At 54.4% G+C, this 24,736-nt stretch overlaps 9 protein-coding genes across 9 annotated transcripts; 5 read left to right on the top strand and 4 right to left on the bottom strand.

Annotated features, from left to right (window-relative positions):
• Window positions 1-818: 818 nt before the first annotated feature.
• Window positions 819-2,369, top strand: CCM_01580 (uncharacterized protein; the record flags this gene model as incomplete). Its single annotated transcript, XM_006666736.1, has 3 exons — window positions 819-2,157; window positions 2,211-2,256; window positions 2,327-2,369. The coding sequence occupies 3 exons, from the start codon at window positions 819-821 to the stop codon at window positions 2,367-2,369; spliced, it is 1,428 nt and encodes a 475-aa protein (XP_006666799.1).
• Window positions 2,370-2,670: 301 nt separating this feature from the next.
• Window positions 2,671-5,164, bottom strand: CCM_01579 (aconitate hydratase; the record flags this gene model as incomplete). Its single annotated transcript, XM_006666735.1, has 2 exons — window positions 2,671-5,061; window positions 5,120-5,164. 2 exons carry the CDS (start codon window positions 5,162-5,164, stop codon window positions 2,671-2,673), a joined length of 2,436 nt encoding a protein of 811 aa, XP_006666798.1.
• Window positions 5,165-5,870: 706 nt separating this feature from the next.
• Window positions 5,871-9,163, bottom strand: CCM_01578 (nuclear pore complex subunit Nup85; the record flags this gene model as incomplete). Its single annotated transcript, XM_006666734.1, has 2 exons — window positions 5,871-6,755; window positions 6,809-9,163. 2 exons carry the CDS (start codon window positions 9,161-9,163, stop codon window positions 5,871-5,873), a joined length of 3,240 nt encoding a protein of 1,079 aa, XP_006666797.1.
• A 659-nt stretch (window positions 9,164-9,822) lies between these two features.
• Window positions 9,823-11,172, top strand: CCM_01577 (uncharacterized protein; the record flags this gene model as incomplete). The annotated part of the gene is made up of 1 exon (XM_006666733.1): window positions 9,823-11,172. The coding sequence occupies one exon, from the start codon at window positions 9,823-9,825 to the stop codon at window positions 11,170-11,172; it is 1,350 nt and encodes a 449-aa protein (XP_006666796.1).
• Window positions 11,173-11,371: 199 nt separating this feature from the next.
• CCM_01576 (uncharacterized protein) lies at window positions 11,372-12,553 on the top strand (the record flags this gene model as incomplete). The annotated part of the gene is made up of 2 exons (XM_006666732.1): window positions 11,372-11,431; window positions 11,654-12,553. 2 exons carry the CDS (start codon window positions 11,372-11,374, stop codon window positions 12,551-12,553), a joined length of 960 nt encoding a protein of 319 aa, XP_006666795.1.
• A 611-nt stretch (window positions 12,554-13,164) lies between these two features.
• CCM_01575 (Cutinase) lies at window positions 13,165-14,081 on the bottom strand (the record flags this gene model as incomplete). Its single annotated transcript, XM_006666731.1, has 5 exons — window positions 13,165-13,290; window positions 13,347-13,628; window positions 13,694-13,750; window positions 13,809-13,909; window positions 13,976-14,081. The coding sequence occupies 5 exons, from the start codon at window positions 14,079-14,081 to the stop codon at window positions 13,165-13,167; spliced, it is 672 nt and encodes a 223-aa protein (XP_006666794.1).
• A 2,394-nt stretch (window positions 14,082-16,475) lies between these two features.
• CCM_01574 (uncharacterized protein) lies at window positions 16,476-16,837 on the top strand (the record flags this gene model as incomplete). Its single annotated transcript, XM_006666730.1, has 2 exons — window positions 16,476-16,697; window positions 16,742-16,837. The coding sequence occupies 2 exons, from the start codon at window positions 16,476-16,478 to the stop codon at window positions 16,835-16,837; spliced, it is 318 nt and encodes a 105-aa protein (XP_006666793.1).
• Window positions 16,838-19,245: 2,408 nt separating this feature from the next.
• CCM_01573 (uncharacterized protein) lies at window positions 19,246-20,567 on the top strand (the record flags this gene model as incomplete). Its single annotated transcript, XM_006666729.1, has 2 exons — window positions 19,246-19,462; window positions 19,564-20,567. The coding sequence occupies 2 exons, from the start codon at window positions 19,246-19,248 to the stop codon at window positions 20,565-20,567; spliced, it is 1,221 nt and encodes a 406-aa protein (XP_006666792.1).
• A 3,163-nt stretch (window positions 20,568-23,730) lies between these two features.
• On the bottom strand, window positions 23,731-24,468 carry CCM_01572 (Acyl-CoA N-acyltransferase; the record flags this gene model as incomplete). Its single annotated transcript, XM_006666728.1, has 2 exons — window positions 23,731-24,203; window positions 24,270-24,468. The coding sequence occupies 2 exons, from the start codon at window positions 24,466-24,468 to the stop codon at window positions 23,731-23,733; spliced, it is 672 nt and encodes a 223-aa protein (XP_006666791.1).
• Window positions 24,469-24,736: the final 268 nt, after the last annotated feature.

Raw genomic sequence — 24,736 nt, 5'->3', positions numbered from 1 at the left:
GCACAAGAAAAGCCTACTTCCACCACAATTTGGAGCCTCGGTCATTGCTGCTCAACTGATCTAGGCCAAAGGCCGTGGTGGACAAGTCGCTGCGTAGTCGCAGTCTAGGGACACAGGAACCGTTGCGTTCCAAGCTTGAAGTCACAAAAGAAAACTGAAAAGATCTGACGAGAACCCTTCTGATATGCTTTCTGCTTTGCTATACAAGTAGCAACACGCGCTGACCACAACGCTATTAGACATACCTAATGTGCAGTCCGCGGGTCACCAAGAGCGATCACTTTGCCGCGGTGGCTCGACTGTCATTGCGTGGATACCGAGTCATGCTGTATCCGAGACTCGCGAAAATAGGCAGATTTAAGTGCTGAAACTGCCCTTGAACCACTATGAGCCTTCATGCCGCCAGACAGCCGACTGGGCCCAACTCACCAATTCCAAGCTGCGGCAGTGAGGGCAGCGGGCCTTCGAAGGCTCCTGTCATCGCTGCGAACAGGGTCACAAAACCGAGAAAGACGGCAAAATGGACCCGAGGACGGTTTTCATTCTATGAAAGCCCTAGTAGCTCCCGAGTTCGGCGCCAACAGCCGCATGTGTCTACTTCCTCTGAGAAACTCCTAGAGCGGACGACCGCACTGCCGGCAACTGCCATTTCTACGCCTGCAGTGGTCGGCCCAAGTGGCAAAGGACAGAAACCAACAGCTGGCAAGCAAACAACTGGAGATGATGGAAGTCTGGGGCCACTTTCGCGTTTTCACACAAATGGAGCAAACCTGCAGCCACTAAACCATACCCTTTCAACCCCTGCCAGAGACATCAACATGGCTGATGGGACAGGACACGAGATGATGGATGCCTTTGATTCTGCAACCCTCAATGCTGCTGCTGTCGGCGCTGCTGGAGCTGATATGGTGCCCCGCTCCTTTGATTACACAGACCTTACTGTCTTGTCCGACGGCAGTGACAATGATAGAGACGCGACTGCTGGTTTACCCACATTCAAAGCCAAAGTGGCAGTTATGCATGATTTACCGCCCGCTTTGCCAGAAGCTGAGAGTTTCGCAGAGGTGTATTCATGTGGCTCTACGGCACAAACTACAAAAGTCGAGCCTCTTCAAACGCAGACGTCACTACATACGGAAGTCCAGGTCACGGTTTCAGGTGCAAGCCGAGAAATTATATACATCGACAGCAGCGGCGAAGAGAGTGAAGAAAATTACGAGAGTGAGAGAAACGACGACAGCGAGAGAAACGACGAAAGTGACGAAGATTACGAAAGCGAGAGAAACGACGAGAATGAGAAAAGCGACGAAAGTTACGAAGACGACGATAACGACAGAAACGACGAGGACGCTTCTTCACCTATACGGCGTCTAACTTTGGAAGAGTCGTGCTGCGATATGCCAAATTCGAGGCACCGCGCAATACCGATCAGCGACATCTGCGCCCCGGAAACGACACACGCTGCTATCTTTGTAGCCACTCAAAATGCAACAGTCGAGACTGAATCGTCGGAGGATAATGTCCCGCTAGCTATTTTGCGCAGGAATCGTCTCGGGAACAAACACAAAATGAGGGACAACCAGGTCACCAAACTTACCCTTGTGAATCGGCCCACGTCGCCGCCAAAACTTTCTCCTAAACGAAGAAGGCAAAGCCGAATTTTCGACTCGGACGCCTTTGATGCCGCGATTTACATCCAGAGCGAACTACAACCGCCCCCCGGCGTAAAGGTTCCTCGCCCCACAAAGGCATCCAGCGCTTTCCCCCCCGACGCGAGGATCTTTGTCCCAGCCAACCCGGCAATTCACGGCCCTGTGGTGCGCTCCAAAAAGTGGTGGAAAGACAAGAGGCGGGAGATTCGCGACCGACCGAAGCGCAAGACGTGGTTCGGAAAAGTGACGCAGCGGATGCGCTGGCTCTACAACAAGCAGATGGCGGCGGAGGCAAAGCGTCAGGCGCCCGTACGGGGCGCGGCAGGGCGCCGGACGCGACAGGATCCCCAACCGGCCGCGTACAAGCGCATCATAGACTTTGGCGACGTTCCGGCGGACCGGCTCCCGGCGGACGTGCTCAGCACACCTGGCTGGGCCAAGGCCTGCGAGTGGCAGCGGAAGATGAGGGAACAAGACGTGGCAATGGAGCGGCAAGTGGAACACAGTACACACATGGCGTGGCAGCATTTCCAAGGTATATTGATGGAAACAGATTAGTCTGTATGGAGTTCCTTCTGGGTGGTAGACCTCTGTATCTGTACAGGTACGTTGCTTTGGAACAGGACTGAGGTGATGCATTTTCTGGCGTGAGAGTACAAACACACAAATGACAGTACATTTGGCAGACTTGAAATGGTCCAGACTACGGCAGCATAGCGTATTGTGACTTTGTGAATATATGGAAAGACCAAGAATGGGTTTGGCGGACCACTGGCGTACAAAATGTGATGCACTTCGCATGTAAAAATCGTGTACTAAATCGAAAGTCAATTCCAATAAGAGTTGACCATGACATCAAGTACTTGAAATGGTGAGTAGGACAATACGAGAAATAAGAAGACAAGAATAAATAAAAACAACGCCAACAAAGAATCTACAAAAAAAAAAGGCCTCGCCGACTCCAATGAAATGACGCAAATCAACCATTTGCTTTTGTCCTCCGCCTCACCACACGTCCCTAGACGCCCTTGGCCAGCAAGTTCAGCGCACTGCCAGCCAGGACAAAGCCCGCCTGGTCCTTGCTAATCGCATGCTTGGTCGCAATCATCAACTCCTCCCCGCCGTCCTTCTTGGTCACCCTCAGCGAGACCTCGCCGCGGCCGCCGTTGCGCAGCATGTCATACAGCCCGACCGTGGCGACCTCGTCCCCCGCCGCGATCTTGTCATAGTCGGCCTCGTCGGCAAACGTGAGCGGGACGACGCCCTGCTTCTTGAGGTTGGTCTCGTGGATGCGCGCAAACGACTTGGTCAGGACGACGCGGGCGCCGAGGTAGCGCGGCTGCAGCGCGGCGTGCTCGCGCGCCGAGCCCTCGCCGTAGTTGTGCTCGGCGACGACGAGCCAGTCCTGGCCGCGCTCCTTCCAGCGCGCCGCGAGCGCGGGGATGGTGTGCTGGCTGCCGTCGAGGTCGTACGCCCCGTTGACCTCGCCCGTCTCCGCGTTGACGGCCGTGTTGAGCGTGTTGGTGGAAATGTTGGGCAGGTGGCCCTTGTACTTGAGCCACGGACCCGCGGCGGAGATGGTGTCGGTCGTGCACTTGCCCGTGACCTTGACGAGCACCCGCAGCCCAGACAGGTCAGAGGCCGGAAAGGCAGGAAACGGCTCCAGCAGGGCCAGCCGCTCCGAGGTGGGCGCCACGGCCACGGCCACGCTCGGGTCCGCGGGCTGGGAGAGCACGCCGAGCGCGGCCACGCCCGCGTCAAACGGCGTCGCGGGGCCCTCTTTGCCCTGCGGCGGGGAGAATTTAAAGTCGCGGCCGTCGGGCGTCTTGAGCGTGTCGGTGACGGGGTTGAACGTCGTGGCGCCGGCAAAGGCCATGGCGGTGACGATTTCCGGCGAGGCGAGAAAGTTCATCGTCGCCGGGTTGCCGTCGTTGCGGCCGCGAAAGTTGCGGTTGTACGACGTCAGGATGGCATTCGGGGTGCCTTTTTGCACGCCGTCCCGGCGCTGCCACTGGCCGATGCACGGCCCGCAGGCGTTGGACAGGACCACGCCGCCGGCGCCCGCAAACGCGGCCAGCGTGCCGTCGCGCTCGAGCGTTGCGCGAATCTGCTCGCTGCCGGGGGTGATGTAGAAGTCGGCAGCGGGCTTGAGCCCGGCGGCCGCGGCCTCTTTGAGGAGCGACTCGACGCGCGTCATGTCCTCGTACGACGAGTTGGTGCAGCTGCCGATGAGGCCGGCCGAGAGCGCCTCGGGCCACTGCTGCTCCTTGACCACGTCCTTGAACTTGGACAGCGGCGTGGACAGGTCGGGGGTGAAGGGCCCGTTGATGTGCGGCTCCAGTTCGGACAGGTTGATGGTGATGCGCTCGTCGTACTCGGCGCCGTCGTCGGCGCGGAACTGGAAGCGTGCGTCAGAGGTCGTGCCCGCGCCGGGAAACGCTTGCAGCGCGTCAATGTTGGCAACGGCCTGCGAGCGGCGCGTCGACTCCAGGTAGCGCTTCGACGCCTGCGTATACGGAAAGATGGACGTCGTCGCGCCGACCTCTGCCCCCATGTTCGTGATTGTGGCCATCCCGGTGCAGCTGAGCGACTCGACGCCGGCGCCAAAGTACTCAATGATGTAACCGGTACCGCCGCGAACGGTGAGCTCGCCGGCCAGACGCAGGATGATATCCTTGGGCGAGGCCCAGCTGCTGAGCTGGCCAGTGAGTTCCACGCCCAAGATCTTGGGCGCCTTGAGCTCCCACGGCGCACCAACAAGCGCCTCGACGGCGTCCGCGCCGCCGACGCCGATGGTAATGGTGGTGAGGCCGCCGGCGTTGGGGCTGTGGCTGTCGGTGCCGAGCATCATGAGCCCTGGCAGGGCGTAGTTCTCCAGCACCGTCTGGTGGATGATGCCCGCGCCGGGCGGCCAAAAGTCCATGCCGTACTTGCGCGCGGCCGACTCCAAAAAGTCAAACACCTCCTTGTTGGTCTCGATGCCGGCCGTCAGATCATCGTCGGCGCCCTTGTGCCCGACGATCAAGTGGTCGCAGTGGATACTAGCCGGGATCGCGGGCCGTGCCAGGTTGCACGACATGAACTGTAGCAGGGCCATCTGCGCCGAGGCATCCTGCATGTTGACGCGATCCGGGTTGAGACGCAGGTTGGCGCGGCCGCGGACGCTGCGGCCATTGTCGGTGTTGGTGAGCAGCGAGTCTTCCACGTCGTGCAGGTGGCTGTAGAGAATCTTTTCGGCGAGGGTGAGGCGCTGGCCGGCGAGGACGCGACGGACCTCGGTGTACTTGTTGAAGAGGCGCTCGTAGGTGGGTGGCAGCGAGGTGGCCGTGGAAAGGGCGCGCGTGAGGTTGAGTCTACGCAGGGCAGCGGCTCCGGAGCCGGAGCTTAACGCAGCAGAGCGGACAAGGGTCTAATGGGTGGGGAGGTATTAGAAAATGACTGTCAAAAATTATTGGGGAGCAGCATACTGTCATGGCACCTCCAAGGCGACCGGCCATTGCCATTGGAGCCATTTTGTGCGATGGTTTGGTGGACGGGTGGACAGGATAGGGTGACTGACACGGACGAAAAGATGCTGGGGATTTTTCTTTTGCCCCGGTTGCTCGGCTGCGTGGTCGGAGTGGGGGCGGAGGTAATTATTTACAACAATCAGATTGGCCTGTGACGTTTTTTTGCAGGTGATAAAAGAGGGTCTGGGGGCTGACCTTTGGAAATTGCCAGCACTGGATTGGCTTAGGTCAGGGCTTGGCTACAGGGCATGTTACAGAGCACGCCTGCACTGGGCAAATCGGAAGCTCGGGAACAGGACTTTTTTGTCTCTAATAAAGATGAATAAAAAATATACGCAGTTTCTCTTGACGATCTATGTTCCTCTGCATTTTTCTCTTCATCTTCATCCCCTACAAAAGGCCAATGGCCATTGCAATGTTGCTGCATCTGTCGCTTCAGTTCTGGGTCCGCAATCTGTTCCTCGATTAATCACCACCCATCAGGCCAACGAATACATGCCACCCTGATATACCATCCTGATATACCATACGTGCTTTTACAAAACCAAATGTCTGCCTGGATATTAAGTTGACTGCCGCGCGTCCGTCCTATCCTACAATACGCAAGCAGTCAGGAAACTCATCCTTACGTTAACTGACTTCCAAATTTTCTCAACACATCCCTATCCCAGAAACGATAAAAATAAAAAGGCCGCTCATCCATGTGAATCTAAAACGCCCTCGCCGCGCCGTCCGCATCTTCCAGCCACAGCGCCGCAAGATCCTGCGCCAATCCCAGCCGCAGCCTGCGCAGCACCTCGTCGCTCTTGGTCGACGCCTGCCACTGCTTGCGCCAGTCCCAGCCCCTCTCGACCCGGCCCGTCTTGTGCAGCTGGCTCACCAGCATCGAGCTGCCCGTCATCATGTAGCTGCTCGCCCCCAGCGCGTTGGTCGACTTGAGCAGATCCGCTGGCGTCGACCCCTTGAACCCTTGCCCAGAGGCCAGCACCAGTTTGAAGAACTCGTCGCACGCCTCGTACACGCGCGAGCCCACTGTCTGTAGGTCCTCAATCGCCTTGAGAAGAATGTCGATCTGCTCGAGAGACACCGTACAAGGCTTCTGGCCTAGGAACACTGTAGCTTCTCCTAGCAGGGCAAGCAGGAAGTCTTCGCTGATGACCGCATCTCGTGCGTCGTCGTAGAGACCGCCACGAATATTATCGTCTGAGCTAGAAATGGCTGCCACCAGTGCAAGCGCAGCCTTCTTCCGTAGCGACAATGCCTTGGACGACGACGCATCTTCATGCGCATATTCGTCTCGCAGCTCGTAAAACTTGCGAAGTGTCGCGTACCCACTCAGCATGCGACCAAGTAGTTGTGCTGCTTCGAGATCCTGCTCCGCTCTTCTCTCCAACGTCGCTGAGCGGTTTCGCAAGAGATTCTTAAGTTCATTATCCAGCTCCGTTTCTGCTGGATACGCTGTGGACTGAACCAGCGAGTACGATGTGAGCAAGTTCAGTACCTCGCGAACGCGCTCCGTCTTGTGCGACAGCGCAAAATACCATAGCGCTTCACCATAGCGGTGTGATTCCTTGGCCAGGATGTCCGCAAATGTCTACTCCAAGTCAGTTTCTCAAGTCCAAAGTCTCGACAGTCAACGGCGCTTACCTCGGCAGTCTCCTCGGCAAAGTTCATCATGCCTAGCTCATTAAGTATCCTCCACATCTTGTCTACCGTGTGACCCGAGTGCTGGGTAAGTGTTGCAAGCAAGTCTCGTAAAAGTTCGCCCACAGTCTGCTCTGACTTGTCTGCAAGATCCATTCGACCCAGAACCTGAATCGCTATTTCCCAGCCGTCTCGTTGCGGGGACATATGCTCGATGCCGGCTAGTTCCCGGGCATAGAGCACCAGTGTTGTATCTTTGATTCCTTGCTTCTCATCTTCGGACGGCTGTGTGATTCCAAGAAGCGCCAGATCGTCCATGTCGAGACCATCTGATGGCAAATCAGTGGCCAATTTTGTGGGCGGAAGCCACTCGCCAAGCGAGGCAATCTCCGCAACCGAGCATGAGACGGGTAGCGACCAGGTTCGGAGGCACCCAACCACTGCTGTGACGTTACCTTCGAACGTAGAGGCAAGCGCAACCTCAACGGGATCCATCGTATTGGGATTTAGATCAGACTGGATGACCTTGTGGAAGGCATCAGAAAGTCGGTCTAAGTAGTCATCGGAAGCCCCGAATCGGCTCGTCGAAGCGTTGAAACGGCCCTGTGTGATACGCAGATGCTTGCGCCGCTGTGTGCTGTCGTCCCACCATCCGAAAAGTCCCACCGTAGCCTCGCACCAGTCCTGAGCAGTCTCCAAAATGGCCTCGTGGTCGCCAAGAACGATACCATACACCGTTTGCAGGTGTTCGTAGACATCCCATGGGAGCTGGCTCGACGCTTCCTTTGCCATTGTGGTCATGGACTGGGCGGGAGAGCCGTAGCCGCCATTATAATCATCCATCTGCGCTTCGCGACCCTCTGCGAAAAGAGTTAGTCTATCCAATGAGCCCTTGGCGCGTACACGGAACAGAGTCCAGGCGCTGTTCCAGATATCCCAGTCGCCGTTAGCGGCAGGGCACTGTTCCAGGACCTCACAGGTGGCAGCGGCAAAGCGTCGGACATTGTCAAAAGCCTTGCCCGTATATGCCTTTTCTCCACGCGTGCCTTTGCGTACGTGCTCCCATCCAGCATTCTTCAGCAGATGGGACGCACCAGTGACGTTTCCTCGGAGTAAGGCGTTTCGCAAGGTTTGCCAGAACAAGCTGTGACATGCTGGACTGGGCTTGTATCGACTAATTTCGCGAACTTGGTCGGGGAAGAGATTGTGACTGGAATCCAGCCAGCTAAAGAGGACCTCTGGCAGCGGCGGTGTCTTTTCCTGCTCGGTCTCGGGGTCGAATCTTGTGTGGTGGATGCGGAGAATCAGGTGGGCGACGAACGCGGCCTTTTCAAAAGGCTGGGCCTTCGTGCCGGGGCCAATAGACGCAAAATCCTCTCCTTCGGGTTCGGGAAAGGTTTCTACGTAATCATTCCAGAGTTGAATCAGGCGATACGAGATAGTGGCAAGGGAATTGTCCATCTTGTCCACGTCTTCTTCGGCCCCTACGCCATCCTTGTACAGACGACAGACGAGAGCCTCGTTGCTGAGAATCAGATCAGTCGGCTCGCTCAGAGTAGCGGCGTCTTGGCTCGTATAAATGTCTCTCGCGATGGTACCGAATCGGAACTCCTTGTTTTTCGTGGACGCGCCAAAGTGTGCAGATGATCGACGGAATATGTCTTCGGCTTCCTTGCGGGCCTTGTGGGTAGCGGCGGGCGTATTCAGCATGATGAGGTCGTCGCCCTCGCCGATGATGGGCTGGCCATATGGTCTATCATCGTGTCGCATGTTAAGGAACATGTCGCCTTGCTCAGATCCTTTGTCGTCGAGCGTGAGGCCTTCGTCCGCGGTTTGCTGCTGCATGGCCATTTCTTGCAGAAGAAATCGTTCAATCTCGGCCTCCATATCATCGCCATCCGCATCAGCCTCAGGAGCTTGATATGCGTCAGTGTGCGACATGCGGAAAAGGCTGCCGCGCGGGGGAGGCAGCTCGTCCTCGCCCTCGGCATCCACATCCTCGCCTTCGGCGTCCTCATCGAAGTTGAACTGTCGACTTAAGCCAGACGGGCCCAGCTCGCGCCCTCGGATAGAGCGGCCGAGCGGCGCGTTGCTGGCATCGCTTCGTTCAAACAGTGTGCGTCCGGCAAAGCTGGGTTTGCTGACGCCGCGCATGATGGAGCTGCCGAGGAAGGCATCCGAGGGCGCTCCTGCAGGCGTCGTCGAGGCGGCAGACGAGGGCGGCGGCGGCCCTCCAGGTGTCGTCGAGGGCTGGCCGCCCAGATCAGGTAGGCCATAGCTGCGCTGCGGCCATCGGTCGGGTGTTGAGGGCGCGCTGCTGGGTGGGCTACTGTCGGGCACCACGAATCGGCTGGCCATGGCTGTGCAGGTCCGCGTCACGGGGGAGTGCAATGCCACAGGAAAGATGCGCAGCAAAAAGTCACAAGAGAAGTGATGATGCACGCTGGAGCAGTCTGCCTTGATTCGCACGCGTCCCGAACGTGTGAGGGCAATGGCCTCGTATCACGATTCAAAAAAGAGAGCTTGGAGTGAATCAACTAGCGTGGCGCGCAAACGAGAGCTCAAACAGAGATTTGGTGGTCGCAACTCGTTCTAACTACTAGTAGTAAGCTGTGAGTGGTACTACAGAAGCAACATCTTTGTTTGCTGACTGTACAACTGTGGCTACAATATTTGCTGCTGTGGCTGACTGATCGGGAAGCTGCTGCCTACCGATGCACGTGACCTCGCATCACTTACGCGTACGAGGCACAGACCAGTGGCAACTTGTCTGCCTGGTGTTACCGTGACACTGGCCAGCCTAAAGCCGGTCTAGGCCTGCATCGACGCGCGGGGCCCAAACGAAGGCCCAACAAAGAACAGCCTTCTCAAACTATGAACACCATAAGAACATTCATGTCGCGGACAAGATCGCACCTCGAACTTCGATACTAGACACGCGACCTTGACTCGATACACCCTCCAGCTTCCTCATCACCAGTGCCGCCGGGGCACTACTCGCGCACTGCCTCATCAAAATGGGTCGCGACAGTGAGCCTCAGACCTCACGAGTCCAAAAATCGCCACAAAGCACGTCACGGCGATCGTCTCAACCCAGGCTCGCCAAAGTAGCAAAAAAGACCCGTTTGCGGCGGCCTCGTCCTGTTGAGCCAGGCTCTGTTGTCGACATTATCCGGCAGCACCCTGGCAGTCGGCTCTTCGAACGGATCTTGTGCTGGACAGACCAGCATGCACAGCTCCTCGGCGTCCAGTTCAACAAGCTGCCAAAGTGCGATACTCCTATACCAGTGAATGAGCCTGGCTCACCGCCGCCCAAAGGGCACATGCAGCCTTCGAGAACCATCACGACTCTTAGTGACAAGCTCACGTATATCCTCTCGTACAGGAGTACTGATCCTGATGATTTGTGCGCGACTGTACGCACAATCATGGGCACGCTCTGGCCCGCCACCTTCTGTCGGGTTGTTGGTTTCGGAAAATTGCATCTCTATTTCGGAGACAAAGTTTACCACGACGCTGTCAAAACCCAATGCATTTGGGCATACCCAGGCGGCCATTTTCTACCGTCACAAAGTTCCTTGAGCACCGCGCAGTCAACACAAGAAACAGCTTCACAGTCGGCATCACAGTCGCAACAGTCGTCGACTTCGCGGCAACATCTCCTGACCGACAGTCCTATGGTTTGCTACATGAGCAAAGCGAAGCTAGAGTCGATGCGGACAAAAATGTTTTACATCTTGTCTTGCCCCAACGGCGATCTCAACAAACCCGTTCACAACCTACGCAGACTGTGGGCCAAGGCCCTCGCGCCAAGCAACGCGGACGCGGATGCTCCCATTGCGGGCATCATGCTTGCCATGGCCCAAAGGCATTTCTACGCGAACCAGTGCGGCAGAGAAAAATCTCCAGCCAAGAAAGATAAACCATTCCATGATGTGAGGATGCGCCTCTTGACACACGATTCCGAGACGGCTGAATTCCTTGTCTATACAGGCCACATCACAGCGACCTTTTTGGAGCACTTTCGGCGGCCACACAAGATGCCGTCCGCCACAAAGTTTGACGGGGGCCTCGGCCTGAAGATCGACTACGTGAGGGTCCCCATTTGGCCGATTCTAGGGCTGCGAGAGCGACTCGGGAAGGCGCTCGGCGAGGACCTCGTGGGATCCTTTGATCCGGCGGTCATGGAAACGTGGGAAGAGGATGTCGTCGAGGCACCCACGTCGATCGGCAGCAAGCGGAAACGGAAGGCGCTTGTCGAACTCGTGAATAGAAGCTTCGAGGAGTCGGACGACGAACAGCCCTCTCCCACCCGCGGCAAGAAAAAATGCATACGGCCCGGAATCCAACTGCAAGCCGCGGCCTAGGGGTTCGTTACCTTGACTTGGCTAGCGACGTGGCCACTGCCCAAAGCGGTATGACGGTGATTTACGATTTTTTAATGATTTGATGTAAATGATTTTCTTTTTTGGTGGATGATACTAGAGTATTTCGGTCAATGTGGGTTACACCAACAGTCGGGATCTGACCAGCCTTGCTCGAGTACTTGGGACGCCGAAATTGGCAATGGAATTGGGGCATGAGCATGGATACTTTGTGATAGATCTAATGTCGAAGCAGTCTGGCGTATGATAGTGGCTATTTGATTATTCATGAAATTGTTTCTCACGCGTTTTTTTGACTTGCATTTACACATCAACTCCTTGCTGTTGCGGAACCTGGCATTCTACGAAACGATATCAAGTTACGCGTATAGATAATGATCTAGGGGCATACACTTATTAACGTCCTTGTGATAGATAGTGCAATGGCTTCTGTTTTCATTTGCTGCTTTGTCATCGCCACTAGTCATCGCGAGGGTGCGATCAAACTCACGGCCATCTCATTTCCACTTCATCATCTACCTTGCACTGTATCTGCTTTCTTGAATTCGAAACTCTACCCGCTTCGATGAAGTCTTTGAAGGATACACACATTGTTTTCTCCCGGTGGTTTGCTGCCATCCAGAATGGCGACTGGAACGCTGCGGAGACTTTTCTGGCCAGCGACGTCATGGTCAATGGCAAGAGCTTGACGCGCCATGCCTGCATCCAAAAACTTCAAGACGACAAGTTTGACACGGCGCAGCTCGACATGTGTATAGTCGACGACGAGAGCGCCGAAATTGCGGCGCGCTTCCTGTTTCCTCGCCCGCCGGACCAGACCGAGGCGTGGACGGCGCAGACGCTCTTCACCATCGTCCACGACAAGCTTTCTACAATCCACTCTTTGGCTGGCAGGAACTACTCTGCAGCTCCTCTGTCCAAAACGGAACCGATGGGAAAGAAAGCAGCTCCGGCGCAGGGACTGAATACCTCTGACCTGCGCGCGTTCTACACAGACTACATCGATTCGATCAACACGCACACCATGCGCGGCCATTTCGATGCCGCCTGCCAAGACATGGTCACGCACAACCACGTCGACTACACCCGAGACGAGTATCGAGAAATGATCGAGTCGAGCTTCGACGACATTTCCGGCCTGCGCTTCACCATTGAGCGCCTGGTGGTCAACGAGGAGGCGCAGCAGGTCGCCGCACGCCTGGGCTTCACCGGCGTGCCGATTAGGGAGTTTCGCGGAATCGCTGCGACGGGAAACGCGGTGCGGTTCAGGGAGCATGCGTTTTATCAGCTCGAGCGAGGACAGATTAGACAGGTCTGGTCGCTCCTGGATCTGGCGGCCTACAGAGCGTCGATGGCATCGTAACTGAGAAACGTTGCAGGAGCAGACGCCCCAGAATATATAGCGGCGGTGGCTCGCAACGTCGGGGTGGCTTCAGATCGGATCGGAAAAGGCGATCCAGTGGATGGAGGCGTCGGCGCGGGTGTCGGGCGGGTCGTGGCCTTGTTCTTGGCGACGCCGTGTCTCAAATAGTAGAAGTGCAGCGCCACAGACAGTGCGTTGGCGCTATCACACGACTGAAATGTGAAATGCGTCTCGGATAATGTCATGATGGAAGGCGGGAGCTCTTGTAGTGGTGTGCTTGGTAACGACAAATTCCGGGGCAGAGGCAGAGGCAGAAGAGGCGTCGCTTTTCCTCAGCGACCGAGTGATCATTGATACCGAGCTATAGACACAGCATATATTATCGGCGAAGCAAGGACTATCCATCTTCAATGGCTAAATTTTGCTAAACGAACTTGTCTAGATTTTTGCTTGGTTGAAAGACCTCCTTGTTGGAGTATCGAATTGTCCATGTACAGATTATAGCTACTCAATGGCCGCGACAGATGACACGGAGAATTGCACTTAGAGCATGTAGAGCGTCGTATATAATGAGAAGGCATGTTCGAAAATACAGTGTTCGTCACATGAGCTCAGCTCAGCTGTTTCAGCAAAAACGCGGCCCCCATGGTTTGCATGCCAGCGTCTAAAGCATAGGCCAAGTGCTCTTCTGTGATGAGAGTATCATTGCTAAAAGTGACATCGCAGACAGAATCACCCTGTCGGGAAAAGTTAGCCACTAGTTGGCGCAGCCGTTGGAGGTTTCCAAACATACGAGCGACTTGGAGACCCAGTCTTGGGGAATGCTCTTGCCCTTGTCATAGAAAAGTCCAGTAGTGTCCTTAGTCTTGTCGCCGCCCTGCATATCGACGTTGCAAGCAAGACCAGGCTCGTGTCGCGGGTCGCCAATGAGGAAAACGCCCTTGACAGCGTCAAAGGCGGCGCCGGTGAGCCGCGGCAGGGCATCGACGACGAGTGTGGCGCCCTGGGAGTAGCCCTCGAAGAGCAGGCATTCCGAGGGATTCTGCCCGAGAATTTTGCCCACCTGGCTGATCAACTAGAAGTTTCGGGTTAGTCTTCATGGTTTGACTACCCGAGCGCAACTCAAATCGAGCCGCTTACATCCTCTGTTCCGGACGCGCTGTTTTGGTCCCAATCGGCGGGATACACGACATTGTACTGAGCAAGGTTAATAATGATTTGGCCAATGCAGGTGAAAAAACGTGGCTAGACATACAAGCTTTCCGCCAGTGCGCTCCGCAAACACGTTCTTGTTCATGGTTTGGAAGTCAATGGAGCCACCCTGAGGTTCGACCGTGCCACGCGCGCTGAGGATGGCTTTATTTTTTCGCATTCATTAGCCAAAACTCGATCCCTTCCCAATCGCTTTTCTGGTAGCCCTACTGTAGGAAGAACACAAAGTGTTTGGAGGGGGCGCGCCGCAGGCATCCACGGGGGCGGCGGAAGCGGCGGAAGCCAGGGCCAGCACAGCGACAAGAGAAACAAGCATATTTTGCAAAGAAAGTCGACAAAACTCTACAAGACAAAAACAGTTACAGAAAACTACATAGGTGCCCAAAAACCGGGCGACGGCCCCTTTTGAACAATAGAGGCGCAGCCGAGGTTTGGTCCTCTCAGTCTGCGGGGTAGAGGTGCAAGCACAGGCACAAGGGATCGCTCGCTCTGCTCTGTACGGAGTAGCAGCGAAACAAGTAGCGTGCTATTTACGCTTCGTCGGAGTGGGTTACGTTCACGGCGGTGGGCGAGCCTGTTTCTCGAGCCAAGTAAGTACTTGGAATCGGCGGTGCGGGTTAACCGGTCTGCCAGCGCATCAGGTACAGTGACACCGAGGCCACTCGATATGCAGGGTAAAAACGCCGCCCTGGTTATACCACCGTCTGTACGACGGAAGCATACATACAAGTCACTGCAAGTATGCAGGACGGAGGATTACTGATAGTTGCAGGCATGAATAGAAACTACTGTACATATGGACCACCTCACATGTACTAATGCGGCTCCGGGGTGGTGACTCTCCAAGGTCACCCAACTGAAAAGTCCGACCACATGAGCTGGAGCTGGATTGATGAATTGCCCTCATTCAATCATTGATAGTTAGGCGTGGACTGGTCTTGAGGCGAGCACCGTAGTGTAACCGTGATGAATTATCCGCAGACCTTCGGCGAAGGGCCATTCTGCAGCTCACCATGTCGGGAATTGCCCATGTCGGCAATCTCCACAAACCAAGACACCGTAACACCGTCCCGAGTTCCCGTGCGGTGGCAGCGGCGCGGCGATAAGCACCCATGCTCAGACTGAAGCGTCAGTGCTTGAGAATACTCGACAGCAGCAGCTCAAAGTACTGGTAAACGAGTTAGATTGTGTCTGGGTGGATAATTTGAAGCTCGTTCCTGAACTGTAAAGTACGTACAGTACATACTTAAAGCAGTGCTAAACTCTAGCGAGGTAGCCTGAATGCCACCATGGCTGGGGTTATTCTTTTGCCCTCTTGCCTGTGTAAGCTACATTGGCAGAGGCGGTCGGCGAAGGACACTACAAAGTCGTTGTCAATAAGCCACAACACTTTCATGAACCAGGTACATCACCGAATAACATTACCGGCACGGATAGCCCGACATATTTTATCGGTCTATATGAGGCTGCGCTACTACGCGAATACGGAAAATGCGGTCAAAGGCGGATAGCTGCCTGATGCGCGTGTGACCTGTCGATGGCTAACACTGTTGCTGCGGTGTCGTGGGGTCACACTGAGCAGCAATTATTTTAATCTAGACCGTAATATCGACGTGACTGGTAGCTCAGGGTTCCAATCCTGCCGGAATGGAGTGACGAGAGGAGAACTGGAAAGCCTCATTTGGGGCTATGTATAGGGCAGGCCCCGAAGCAAATCCGAAGCCAAGTGTGGTATTTCTCGTGCGAGGCGAGGGTCGATCAAGTAATGTCAACCTGGAGATTCGTTGCTCAACGCAACATGCCTCACTCTTCAATTGAAGAGAAGATGGTAAAGTAAAAGTACACACTCACGAAAGGCAACCGAAGCCCAACAGCGGAGGTACATAGCATGGCGAGAGCCGCGGCGGGGAACGTGCTGGCCGCCCTTTTGTATCACTATCTTACAAAACATAGGCTGCATAATTTATTTTTAGCTAGGCTGTCACCTGGAGTAATTGTCTGAGGCTATCAGCGCCGAAGGCGGGGACCAAGATAGAGTTGCAAACGCCGGGTGTGTTGGCTGGCACGCGGCCAGCGCTACCTTCCAAATAGCCCTAGGCAGGTAAGCTGTGCACGACTGATGAAAGTCGTAGTACGTTGCGTTAGGGCTCAAAATACATTATTGAAGTATATTCGTCGCTTAACTTTGGACAAATTCTTAGAGCAGAGGGCTGCCCCCGTTGAGTAGGCCATGTCACACCCGCTGCTCGGGGCTGGTCGTCGTCCATCACTCCTACCAGGTTGAAAATAAACCCAAAGAAATCCATTACTGCTTGAAGAAGTGATATAAATTCTACGTAGAGAAGTTCTGAGTGGGAACAGTCTTGTTCGAGTTATTTAATAACAGGGAAGGGGAGGGTATTGGTCGCCCTGCATTGCCTCACACCTTCTCTTTCTCTGTCTTGGGAAAAGAAACAAACCCCAGACTCTAACTATAGTCGAATTTACAAAAGCAAGGTGGTGCGGCTAAAATAATCCAAGGTTCTTAAATAATGCCAGCTATGCCATCACCACTCGCAACGGTCTATCACGTGGTGGTAAAAAACACGTCACTTACCTAGCGAAGGTAAACACCCTTCTTTCTTGACGAACCCCTTTTTTTCTTGAGAAGATACAATCATCGCCAACTGAAGAAGATACCCCGGAAAACGCCCAAACACGACCCGAAACGATGCTCGTAAAACTGTCAACTTTGGCTGCCGCCATCCTGCTCTTGGTATCGGCTACCAAGGCCAACGATGCCGGCCTCCAGAACAGCAGCCTCAAGAGGCCCCCTACCAACAATTTTAATTGCATCAGGCCGGGCCCTCAGGTTCAAGATCCCTCGCGCGGGGCTTGCTGCCTGAACATCGTGCGCCGTCAGGGAAAAGAATGCAAGCCGCTCAACCTTTCTGTACCGTCGCCTCCCCCCCCGATGTGCTAACCAACTCTTCGCAGGTGTACCCTCTGCCGAACTCTCAGCGACCACGAAAGGACAGAACACCTATTCAGCGTGCCCGATCGACCGAGTGGCGGGATGCTGTGACGCGGTGAGTCGAGCCTACCTGTAAACGGCAAAGTTTTGGGAGCGTTGTTACTAACCCGACGAACCGTAAGAAAAAATTGAAATCTACCGCCCTGATGAACCCGAAGTGCAGCTTTCCCTTGAATGTCAATGCAACCCAGGCTTAGAGTAGGGAGTGACGCCCCTTCATTCTTCCATTGCGCCTTTGCCAGGGCGAGTGATGGCTCTGTGTTTGCCCTGAGGGAGAGGTTTCGCGAAGGGCATGTCTCAATATTGTCCTCCATAATGGGAACAAGGACCATGTAGTCTAGAGGGCATGTAAGCTGCCGTCCAGTTATTATGCTCGAAAAGAAATAAACTGCACTCGCTGTTGTTTTGCGTAACTCTCGAGACTCAACAGAACATCTCGGCATGCAGCCTTTCCGAGCCCTGTTATGGCGCACTTCGAAATACAGTATTCGCAGGAATAGAAACTTGCAAAAAAAACCCCCCAAAACAAGCAAGATCAATAACAAGATCAGAGAAAGTGGCGCGATGCAGTTTCGACGCTACAGCGAAGATCACCACCTACCATCAAAACTCCGTGCACCAACGAAATACAGCACCACTCGTGTCAAACTTGCTAAGGGCTTCACGCGGTTCAAAAAAGGTCGATTTGGGCTCATCAATGCATCGAAATCGTTAAAATAGTTTCGCGTAAACTCGTCGAAATGCCAGAGTCGCTTTGTATACCTTCTTAGTGACAAATTAGCCAATCGCTAGCGTCTTAATGCCAGGATGGCCGAGTGGTTAAGGCGGTGGTTTTAAGTTTCTTTTGTACTTATTTCACCACTATCGCGAGATTCCAGGGTTCGAACCCCTGTCCTGGCATCAGATCACCTTTTGCCCCGATACTCTATTTTTCTTCAATCAGTGCATGTCGCCGAGCTTGGATTGATTCGATCCTCAGTTATTGATTTCCCTGCCCTCCGACCTTTTTGACCATTTTTAGCGGGACTCGTCGGGTACCAAGCAGGTACGGCCAGTGCTCGACTAGTACATGCATCCATCACAAGGTCACCATGACGGAAACTGCTTCGCTAGTAGCACAATGATGGAGGGTCAAACGCAAATGTAGTAAATCTCCGAAAAATTCTCAAAGAAACTGATGTTACGTCGACGACCTGGAACCGCTGCCTGAGCCTTCTGGAGCTCTGAGTCTTGTTGCCTCCTCCGTGTACGACTCCATAGCCGCTCACGGGAATACTGATGAGAATTGGGTAAGATCTCGAGAAAGCTCGGACGCGGGCGCAGGCAGAGACACGGCGCTACGACAGGCAGGCTACTTTGTTGACAGCTGCCTATTAAGGCTACTCCGTTGCCGCCTATGCCACAGCTCGCTGTGCAATCCCGCGCAACCGAGCTACGAGCAAGCCAGAGAAAACAATGTTACACAGTATACAAGTTCCAACGCCAGTATTTCACAGAAGAAAGACGCCGATGTCATGTTTCCAGCCCGCTGTCGGGCGTACAGGACCCGGAATCAAGACGGCTGCCCTCGCTCGGCTGACGTGTATGACATATCCTACGATGCATTACGCCTTGATGCCTCCCAGTACCGAACTTTCCTGGATACTCTCAAGTATCTTGTATCAATGGTTTCGACTCAAACTGCGGACTATTGCAAAATTTCCTGCCTAGAGGAGCGTGCATGCCCCATGACCTTCCTCCAGGTGTTGGTCACACTGGCACAGACATGGCCTAAATGGAGATAGGCAGAGAAAGTCCACTATTTAATCGGTCAAACAGGTGGGATCGTTACACACGGCAAAGTAAACTCTAGTTCAAACGCTTTCTGTTGCAATCGCGCACTTCTTGCCCTACTGGCTCGCCGTCGCCAGTTAGGCATGGGCGCGAATTGCAGCCCCCAAGACCACGCAGCACAACGCCAAGCTGTACGGCCTTGAGTATCGTTTTAAAAAAAAGCCTGGAGTCCCATATCTATAGCCACATGCTCACTACCCGTGTCACCTATGGCCTGCTTGTTGCCTGACCTTCACTTGTTCCAGAGCGTCGACAACTCACTTGTTGCAGTGCCTTTTCCTCTGCAAGTCAAAATTGAACATTAATTTCAGGCAACCATAAAGAGCAGGTAGATGTTTCTGCAGAAGCTTTGAAGTTGCTGGCTGGACCGAGAGCATGGCCACCTCACGATCCGAAACAGCGGCCGCGGACTGGGGCGAAGGCACAAAGGCAACTGCATACTGCCGGAGAAGATGACCTTTCTTTTCGAAAAACCCGTCTGCCTTGTCAGAATGTTGTGTTACAGCCATTTCTTGTCTGGGTATAAAATCCCAGGCCTAGGCTGTTGGGAGGGAAGTGTTCTTGCCAGAATATTCACACTCGGATTCAACCAACAACCACTTCGAACCAACAACACCACCAACGGACCGAAATCATGGGCAAGAGATATACAAAGAAAGGGCGTTCTGCGCGCAAGGGTCCTCCTAAGCCTGCAACCATGCCTTTGCATGAGGATGTTGTCATAGACAACAGTCCCTCTGCGAACGGAGCGGCGCCTGTGGGCAATGCCAAGTCTACCGACGACGATGTCATGCCTGTGGAAGAATCTGCGACCATTGAGCAGAGCACGAATGCCTCGCCAGGACCAAGCCGTGAGTTGAATTACCCAAACTACCCCCTCCCTTGCCTAGGAACATGTTCATGGAGATATGGCTTCCTAAGCATGATTGTCTTGCTTGTAAACATGCTTGAGAACAGGACTCGGAAAAGGGAAGCAACAGCCATATGCTAACAGACCTGGACCATATAGATCAGCAACCTCGACCTACAAGATCATCGAGTCGTGAAGTCGATATCCGAGGGCGTGATGCGACCGCCCGCCAGCAGAGTCCAAGCCAGAACAGGCAGCGAGAAAACGGACAAGAGGGAAGCAGCCGACACGAGGCAAACTCCGAGCGAAGCAACTCATCCGAGTTCCACGACCCTGCCATTATCAAAAAAGGCAAGCAAGCTGTTGACAAGCAAGCTGTTGACAAGCAAGCTGTTGACAAGCAAGCTGTTGACAAGCAAGCTGTTGACAAGCAAGTGGCCGAATTGCAACGAAAATTGGCCGACATGGAACGAAAATTGAAATACGCGGAAAGTGAATCGAATAACTTGCGACAACGGCTCGGTTGGTGGCAAGATTGCGCCAAGGCACGGGGAAAACAGCTCCTCGAGAAGAATAGAGTCATCACAGATCAGATCAGCGAAATCGACAGCTTGAAACTCGACCGGGCTGTTTGGCGCGGTGTCCGAGCTCCGGAACATCACCATCATTATTTCCCCGATGGGCAGTGTCGTCGTTTGGTTTTTTTCCCCTGTGGGAAATCCTACGAGTGGGTTTATTTCCCCAATGGCGAATGCCACCATGCGATGGCGTTCCCCGATGGGCGACTCTACCGATGGAAATATCTTCACTATAGCAAATGGCCCCATTGGAGTTCTTCCCATCCCGCTACCAAGTCGAAAGATCGACGCGCTACCGAGTCGAAAGATCGTCCGGCTACCGATGCTAAAGATCATCCCGCTACCGACTCGAGAGCTCATCCCGCTACCGACTCGAGAGCTCATCCCGCTACCGACTCGAAAGACGTCCTCGCTGAAGATCATGATAACCCCCCGGCCGGGGACATGCACACGGATGCCAGTCTCCCACCGGCGGAGCAGAACTACCCGTGGCCTCTAAAAGAGCGTGGCCGCAGCACGTCCATGTAGCTCTGAGCTTCACGCGACGGATGCGCAAGGCCACGCCGCGCAGCCAAGGGCAATCTGCACACGGCAAGCGGCAGACAGGCCTCCTCCATGGGGATCCCGGCACAGGACGTACCGCCTGTTGACACTGCGCAGCACAGCAGAGCCGGGGCCGGAGCCCGCACCCCCAGCGGAAGACAGAGTGATGATGGCCGGCTATGGCCTGCAGAGTCCTAGATTTCAGGACGGACAAACTCGACGCTCTAACTACCAGCATCACTCTTACGGCATCTTTCCCTAGTGATGGACATCACTATCTATTCTTGGAAGTCAGTCTCTCTCTCTATCTGTCGTCAAGCGCCAGATATTTTTGTATCGCTTCGTGTCTCTTTGGGGGGGTTGTTTGGAGTTTTCTTCGTTTTGGTTTGTTTCTGTCCCCTTCACCAAGATTTGTCCGCCGTCGAGCCGCGTACGCTGGTTGTCTATCTGGTCGGCTACATGGAATGAAATGGAAAATGGGGCGAGAATAGAATTATTTATGTGAATTTAGTATTGATTGAGGAAATAACCTGTCGCCTGTGAAGATCTTCAACAACTCGTGTAGGCAAAGTCGCTCGTGCCACCCCTTCACACTTCACAAGAGCATTTCTATCACTCCCTGGCCCTACTACATAGGATGTACTACTATCATCTCCAAATCTATAAAGAAACACACTAATGCAAATATAAAGAATTCACACTGCCGAATTCCGCGTGTTCCACAGCTGATGATGGATAGCGGACGGGTTCGAGCTGCTGCCTGGAAGTTACGGGGTGTCACAAAGCGCCTTGTGCCTGAGGATCATCGAATAACAAAGGGAAAAAATTTCTCTTCCGGCCATGTAATACGATACTAGGCAGCCGGATGTCCCACATATCTGCAGAGTCGCTGTCGTGGGTGATACGTGGCATGAATGGCAGCTTCAAGGCGAACAAGCCCTCCCAGAGAGATCAAAAGCAACCAGGGTTCCAAGTCTTACATGTAGATTGATACAAGTATATAGCAGCCTTCTCAAGTCACGCGTGTGATTCATTCGTGTGACCTGTCACAGCTGACATGGGTTGTCCGAAAACGACTACCAACTGTGAATGGCCCGAATTCATTCCTTAGATGCAAGGGTAGCTGTCATAGTAACACCTGGAACAATCTTATAGTGGATTATTTTTCTGGTATCTCCAGGCTGCAAACTAGACCGCAAGAACTGGCCAATCTAGGCATCCGAAACGAAAACCACGTAGGCGTACGACAAGATGAAGTGGCCGCTGCATGGTGACGACAATTGATGCCTACATGTAGATGACAACCAGGCTATTCTGGTGTCACACCATGATGGACAGCCCCGTTTATCGTCTGGGTATAAAACCTCGCCGTGTCCGAGAGACGGAGAGAGTTCTTGCTCAGACTCCTTCATCCTCTCGAGCTGACATCATCCGAAAGAGAGCGCAACATGGCCCGCATCACTGGACCCAGGGCAAGTCGTGGCGTCCAAATGACGTTCAAGAAAGTCAACGAGTTCACCGACGCAGAATCGTGGTACAACGAGTTCACCGATACAGAATCGTGCTACAACGAGTCCACCGATGCAGAGTCGTGCTACGACGTGAACTCGCCCGCGGACGACGGGGCCTCTTCTGACGCAGAAATGGTAGACGTTGGAAACGAGCCGGCCACTACAGAATGGCAGCGGGTTGACAAACCTGCCGCTTCAAAACGGCAGCGGGTTACCATTTCTTGTGCGGCCTATGACTCGAGTGCCACGGAAAGTGAGTTTGCAAACACAACATCGCAGTCCCTCCCCAAAGGAAACGGCTTACACTTGAGAAAGCTCTACGAAAACGCCGACCTCCTTCGCCTGGCAGCCCCCCGCCGATAAAACATGCATTCATGCGTGCTAATCCGACGCGGATCCAGCTCAACTACCTGGACGCCCCGACCTGCAGCGCAGACGAAGCAGCAAACACAGAGCCAGACCGGCACGCTACTCTGAACAGCAGCGACCGCGCACACGCTTCCATCCCGCCGCCCGCAACACGAGCAACGACGAGCCTGACCCGCCGATCCAAGTAATATCCATCTCTGCCTGTGTCAAGTATGAGGAGAGTGCAAGGGTAAGTCGTCGCTCCCGCCGCCGGCGTCACCCGGAACGTCTTTTGGAGCTGCTCGTCGACATCGAACTCCGCCCGGCGCGGCACTCGCAAGTAGTTTACCGTGGGTTCTCGCGCCGCGAGGAAGCGCTGCTGGGCTTGCATCCTGGCAGCCTGCTTGTACGAGTGTGTTAAAGTGCAGGCGCGGCGAAGCAAGACAGTTGCGTGTACAAGATGGGATGGCAGCTGCCAGTCCAGGGCGAGGTTTCGATGCTCTCAAGGCTGCGATCAGTTCTCTCTGTGCCAGCGCCTGCACCGCCATCTATTTCTGTGCTTCTCTTGCCCAGTCAGTTTTGTCCGAATTCTCCTTGTCGAATGTGTGTTTGTCAGGTTTCGTTTGTTGTAATGTCTTTGTGGCCGTGTCTAATAAAAGCTGCTGCTCGTTGCTTGCCTGCTGGGCCGGATCGAATACACATCAATAAAGTATCAATAAATTAAAAAGAAATCCAAAAAAAATCTTGAATTTCTTCATAAACCTTGTTTGCACTCAGAAACCATGCAAGTCTCAGACCACTTGTAGAAAAGGGCGTGGCGTTTCCGTAGCAGCATCCACCGTCTGCATCTTTACCCTTTACCTTCCCACCGCCGCAAACTTCTGGCACGTCGGGAATGCAGGCTAAAGTTGCCGAACTCGGATGCTGTATGACTGACAACGCATAACGGGCGGGTGCGAGTCGCTGCCTGGAACCTGAGCGGTATTACAAGGCGCCTTGCACATGAGCGAGGTAACACAGCGGAACACTTCCCATCTACTCGACCAGGCAGCTGAAATCCCAAGTGTATTTTGGGGTATGATCCCATTGGTCTACCGCACCGTTGTGGGACACACCTAAGCTGAGGTCTCGGCGACTGCTTCCTCTCGACAAGTTCTCGCCAGAGCACCGCCACCACATCTTCCCAACTTCCCAGAGAGCTTTCTAGCTTGTCGTGTTGCCGTATGGTCTGCATTTGATATCTACACCTACATACACGTCATCAGCCAACACTTTCAGACTCATCCCGACTACGCCTTGACAGCCGCCCGCACCATCGGCACCAAGCTCTTGCTCGTGCGCAGCTCGTCCGGCTGCCGCACGTAGCCCACGCGCGTGTACAAGCCCACGACATCCTCTCCCGCATCCAGATACAGCGGCAGTCCGAAGCCGTCGGCCATCTCATTCGACCACTGCAGCAGCGCCATGCCGTACCCACGGCCGCGCGCCGTCGAGTGCGTCATGATGATTTCCAAGTCTGTCATGGGAGCAGTCAGCCAACCACCCCCGCCCCTGCTTTTAGGGAAAATAAACGTACAAATATGAGGGACATGGCCCATGACAGCCTTGTGCTGCGCCTTCATCTCCCCGAAGAAGGCATCCAGTCTGTCCTTGCTCATGTCCGGCGGCGGTGCGCCCCAAGATTCCTGCCAGGGCCCGTACAGGTCTGCTGCAGCGTCGTTGTCCCGCGCGATATGCAGCAAGCACGCTGCTTTCGCCGCGCCTAGTTTTTGTCAAAAGCCGGTTAGCGGACTCAAGCTGTGGCGGCGGCTTTGGACAAAGACGTTACCAGAGTCGTCGCGAATCACGCCGACGCGGGCTTGCGGACCGGACCGAGACGACGCGGCGCGCTGGATAAAGGTAGCCCAGCCCGTGACGGCGTAGGGCTCGACGAATAAGGGCTCGGGCTGGTTGGCGTCAAAGGCGTTGATCTGCATGGCGCCGAGAGTGGCCGCATCAGCCGCGACGGCATCTTCCACTTTGGACATGGTACTGCTCCTTTCGACCTTTGTTGTTGGTCTGCCGTTTTCTACCGGCTCTTGCTTTTTTTGTATGACTAGGTCTTCTTTCCGGAGCAAGCCAATAGATGGTAGAGTCGCCAGCGCCAAGTCGCAAGTACACTCAGACCCGAAATGCAGAACTAGACAAGAGGTGTTTGGGATAGCACAAGTACGGATGGGTAACGACAAGGGGAGAAATGTTACGGATATTGGTAACTTGTCGTCAGGGCCGATCCCTCGTAAAAACTAGGCGCGC

This window comes from Cordyceps militaris, assembly GCF_000225605.1.
Source record: "Cordyceps militaris CM01 unplaced genomic scaffold CCM_S00001, whole genome shotgun sequence".
NCBI classification, from domain to species: domain Eukaryota; kingdom Fungi; phylum Ascomycota; class Sordariomycetes; order Hypocreales; family Cordycipitaceae; genus Cordyceps; species Cordyceps militaris.
The sequence above is the reverse complement of the archived record's forward strand: the minus strand, read 5'-3'. Positions and strand labels throughout refer to the sequence as shown.